The following is a 5000-nucleotide window of genomic DNA, read 5'->3' as shown; positions in this document are numbered from 1 at the left end:
TTACTTTCCTAAGTATTTCTTTAAGTGAATAAGTATACAAAAAGTTTAGTTCATGGCGACCGTGACAGGATTTTTAGCGAGAAGGTGGCAAGTGTTGACGGTCAGGTTAAGCTCGTTGCGGGGGTTTCCAGTGGTCCAGTAATTTTACTTTAGTTGTTGTTAAACGCTAATATAAATAGATCGCGAAATATCGTGAGGTAATTAGCATGTTCTAACGTGCTTGTTTTTGGTGAGATTCTACTCATTTCTTACGTGTCTATAATAATTTAGTACTTTTTGTTTTCATGTATTAAGTTTTTTTTGGCGTACTTATATTTAGCACGTGTTTAATTCAGTGTTTATTGAATGTAGCAGTTTGTTTGTTTAGCTCCATTTACAGTTACTAATTCGCTTTCAATTAGTTTTATATATATATTTACACGATCTGTTTTTTGCTTTTGTTTAGGTAATTCTATTCAGTTAGATTAAAATGTCAGATTTAAAAGCTGTAATTTCCAGGCGCAAAACGATTTGAAAAAAAGTTACTGTTTGTTATAATAAACGTGATAGTTACAGGGGTTTAGATCCAGCCTTGCAAACGACCGAAAGGAGTCTTCTGCTTAACTACCAGAAGAGTTTATTGGAATTGGACCAAAATTTTTTTGAATTGAAGTTTTCAGATGATGGGGTAACAGAGGCGGCTTTAGATACAGAGAGTGACATATGTCAGGAATACCAGGATAGAATCCAGATTTGCTTGTCTTTGCTGCCTGCTTCTATCTCTAATCATTCTAATGTTAGCATTGATAATGCTCGTTCTTTGTTAAAGCAGCCAACTGCTCCTTTACCCAGGTTTACCAGTAAAGAAAACGAGGACTTCACGTCATTTCTTAAGGAATTCCGAAGTACCACTAGTTCCTTCACATACCCAGATCGTGATCTTTTGTTGTTGCTCAAGCAGCAAGTAGACGGTCGTGCTAAATTGTTGTTGGATTCTTTAGAGGCGGACAAGCAAACCTTTAATGATGCAGTAGAGCTTTTGAAGGCAGCAGTTGCTTCGGAAAGCACTCGTAAGGTAAACACGATCAGGCAGTTGACAGAACTTAAGTTAGGGCTTTCAGATGATCCATATTCATATATTTCAAAATTCAGGACTATATTGCAGTCTGTTAGTACACTAGAAATAACAGCAGATGATTTTATACAGTATTTTGCATGGTCAGGCCTTAATGAATAATTTAAGAAAGAGTTGGTTCAGATTACCAATCAAACTCGTCCTAGCTGTAAGGATATTAAGGATAACTTCTTTACTGCCACTGAAAGGTATGAGAATGCTAGGAAAATTACAAAGTTTAAAGGTCCCGCTATTTCTGGAAATTTTCAAGGGAAGAATCAGGATACTTCGACTAGTTTGGCTATCAAAGTCGACTCTAATATTAACAATGCATCAAAAAGCTGCAACTTATGCCAAAAGGTAGATTCAAAGGATATTAATCACTTTATGTCCAAATGTCCAAATTTCCCTACTGCACAGGAGAAAGTATCGAAATTGTCAGAGTGTAAGGGCTGTGTAAAATGTGGAAGTTTTATGCACCCGACTACTAAATGTTCTTTCAGGTTTCGCAAAAAGTGCTATCATTGCGGCGGTTGGCATTTCTCCTTTTTATGCATAAAGACAAGCTCCACCCAAAGTAAAAAGGAGCCGTCTTGTTCTGCTACAGTTAAAACAGCGACGGATAGTGGAGTAGCCATACTGCCTAACTGTAATAGTAGATCTGCACTTCCAACTTTTACTTTCCAAGTTTCAGGTCAAGGGAGATTATCCAGAGGGCTCAAGGATACCGGTTCACAAAGCACTTTTGTATTGGAGAGACTAGCCAATTTTGGTAAATTTAAAGTTATATGCAATGATGTTGACTCGACAGTTAATGGTTTTAATGGTCCCAAGGTCTATAAAACTATAGTTGTCCTTACCTGGTTTAGGGAAGGTTATTAAAGCCTTTAAAGATAGAGGTTATTCCTTTGCTGATTCCTTCCTAGACCCAAAATCTAGTGAAATTAGTGACATTGATGTCTTGTTAGGTTCAGATTCTTCTCATTGTTTGTTGGGAAAAGACGTATTTGGCAATAATGACCCCTCTGTATATATTGATACGTTACATGGCATTATGCTAACAGGAAATCTTGACAGATTAATCAATAATGTGGATTATTTGCAGACTCGCGACAGTAATTTCTATTGCATGAACACTGATTACAGTGAGCCATTGTTATCTTTCCCTGTTGTGGACTCCTCTGTAAGTATATGCACACATTCTTTTTTATTAGGTTGTGATTATTTTAGTCCCTCATTTGGTGATGAAATTAAAGACCTTGATTTTGGTAATATTGCTACTAGTTGTAACTTTAATGTATTGAACACTAAAGGCAAGGTCATAAGAGGAAAAGTTAAGAGAGGCCACTAACCATATACTTGAGGAAGAATGCCATAATTATCTTAATTATGATCAGCCTGAATGTGATGAGCAGACAACTGATCTGAATAGGAAGTTAATTGATTTCACGCTAAAAAATCTTTTCAGGGAAACAGATGGCAGGATTAGGGTTCCTTTGTTGTGGAATAGTAAACTATCTCATTTACTTAAGAATGAGAGGTTAGCTAAATTAATTTTAAAGTCTACATTAAAGAAGCACAAGAAAGATAAAGGTAATTTGCTATTGATGGATCAGACTTTCAGAGATCAGTTAGCCGAGGGTATTATTGAACCTGTAGATAATCTTGAACAATTTAAATTAGAACACCCAAATTATTCTTTCATTCCCCACATGGCTGTTTTCAAGCCTCAACGTGAGACAACGAAATGTAGGATAGTTTATCTCTCGAATTTGAGTGAAAATGAACGTAATAAAGGTCTGAATTTGTCCCATAATCAGTGTATGTTCCCGGGCCCTAATCTGAACCAGAAAATGTTGTCAGCTTTCATTCATCTTCGGTTCGACGAGAAATTATTGACATTTGATTTGAAAAAGGCATTCAATATGTTGACTTTGAGCGAGAACGATCAGGCAAAACTTCTATTTTATTGGTTTCGTAATGTTAGGAAAGATGATTATACCCTGGTTGCATTTCGCAATGTCAGACTAAGTTTTGGTTTACGTTGCAGTCCTTTTCTCCTTATGATATCACTTTTTTATATATTGATTATTAACTCTGATAAAGATGATGACAAATTAAAAGAATGTAAGAGGTTGATCTATTCATTAACATACATGGACAACGGAGCCTATTCTTGTGACAATCTTGATACCCTTCAGTGGGCTTATTCGGTTTTACCTAAAGTATTCGAGTCCTTTAAATTTTCAGTGCAGCAGTTAATAACTAATGATATTTCCTTGCAGAGTAGAATTGATAAAGATATGAAAACTGAGACACCTATAGAGAATAAATTGTTTGGTTTGATATGGAATAGGATAAGTGAGGAAATTTTCACCAAGCCTATCAATCTTAATGCTGATGCCAGTACTAAACGTGAGGTTTTGACCACCATAGCTGCACAGTTCGATATTTTTGGGTTTAATTTGCCACTCATGAACAGGAGTAGGTTATTCATGCATAGGCTCCAATGTTGTAAAGATCTTGATTGGGACAAACCTCTTAATAATGACTTGGTTCGTGAATGGAAAAACTTATATAGGCAGGCAAATTCCTCCCCCATAATCAGAGTGCCAATGTTTGTTGGTCCTAGGAACGGTGAATACAAACTAATAGCATTTACAGATGCCAGTCGTTCTCTTTATGGTGTTGTAGTTTTTATATGTCATGTTGAGACAAATCAGTGTTGTTTCCTACAATCTAAAAACCGTATGGTTAATACACATTTGAAGAATAAGTCGATTCCGTCATTGGAACTTAATGCAGTTTTGTTTGGTGTTGAAAGCTTAATGGAGTTACACAGAGACCTTACAGGTGATGTGTGTATGAAGCCAATTAACATATCTGAATTACTGTTGTATACTGATTCAATATGCTCACTTCATTGGCTCAATTCTTGTGTGTCCAAGATGGAAAAAATGCAGAGACTTGGTGTATTTACCACTAACAGGCTAAATTCAATCCAGAGGTTATGTGAAAAGTACCCTGTTAAGTTTTGCTTCGTTTCAGGAAAAGAAAACCCAGCAGACAGCACCACTCGCCCCTTTTCTTATAGGTCTCTTATGAAAACAAATTTTCTTATTGGACCAGATTCATACTTTATTAAGACTGAAGAGGAATTATATGTTGTTATTCCTAATCCACTGACTGTTGACAAAATGGCTCCTGTCATCGATCATAATGTATATGTGGGAATTAATTTTGAACATTCTCCAAATAGTTCCGGAAATGCTCATTTAATAGACCCTAATGATATTTCTGATTTCAGGAGATTGGTTTTGATTCACCGAAGAGTCTTGCGGTGTATTATGAAATGGAAGCAGAAGATAGGGATAGAAGGCAATCCTATATCACCTAATAGTAACCTGTTTGCTCAGGCCCTTACCCAGATTATATCTACAGAGCAAAAATTGTTTTTCCCTGAAGTTTTTTCGTATTTTCAGGATCAAAAGGTTAGACTTAAAGACCTACCTAAGATAGTTACTCAACTGAATGTTTTTCTTGACAATAATAACGTTATTAGGGTGAAAAGTAAGTTTAAGACATGGGATGGTCAAAATGAATTTCCTATATTGTTGCCGAGGGATAGTGCTTTAACTAGACTAATTGTTCTTGATGCTCGTTCGAAATTATCCCAATCTGGATGTTATGCTGTATTGTCTGCCATTAGACGTACGTTTTATGTTCCTAAACACTTTTCTACCATTAAGAAAATTCTTAAAACTTGTGTTCATTGTAGGAGATTCAACAACAGAACTTTCCAGTTGAATCAAAAGGTTTATAGAGAGTTCAGATCTGACCCACCATCTATTCCCTTCAATAATGTTTTTATTGACTACCTTGGTCCTTTTACCGTTAAAAAGGATTC

At 35.9% G+C, this 5000-nt stretch overlaps 1 protein-coding gene across 1 annotated transcript in view; it reads left to right on the top strand.

Annotated features, from left to right (window-relative positions):
• The window catches only part of LOC137627590 (uncharacterized), a 54955-nt gene that overhangs the window by 49387 nt on the left and 568 nt on the right, over nt 1–5000 (top strand). The window contains exons 2-6 of the mRNA XM_068358672.1: nt 653–1197; nt 1303–1538; nt 2020–2276; nt 2491–2686; nt 2777–5000. The exon at nt 2777–5000 is cut by the window's right edge and continues 568 nt beyond it. Coding sequence (XP_068214773.1) covers nt 653–1197; nt 1303–1538; nt 2020–2276; nt 2491–2686; nt 2777–5000 — 3458 coding nt within the window. The remainder of the gene's footprint in view (nt 1–652; nt 1198–1302; nt 1539–2019; nt 2277–2490; nt 2687–2776) is intronic.

The sequence above is a fragment of the Palaemon carinicauda genome, chromosome 35 (assembly GCF_036898095.1).
Source record: "Palaemon carinicauda isolate YSFRI2023 chromosome 35, ASM3689809v2, whole genome shotgun sequence".
NCBI lineage: Eukaryota > Metazoa > Arthropoda > Malacostraca > Decapoda > Palaemonidae > Palaemon > Palaemon carinicauda.
Note: the sequence above shows the minus strand (reverse complement) of the source record. Positions and strands in the feature narration are given on the sequence as shown.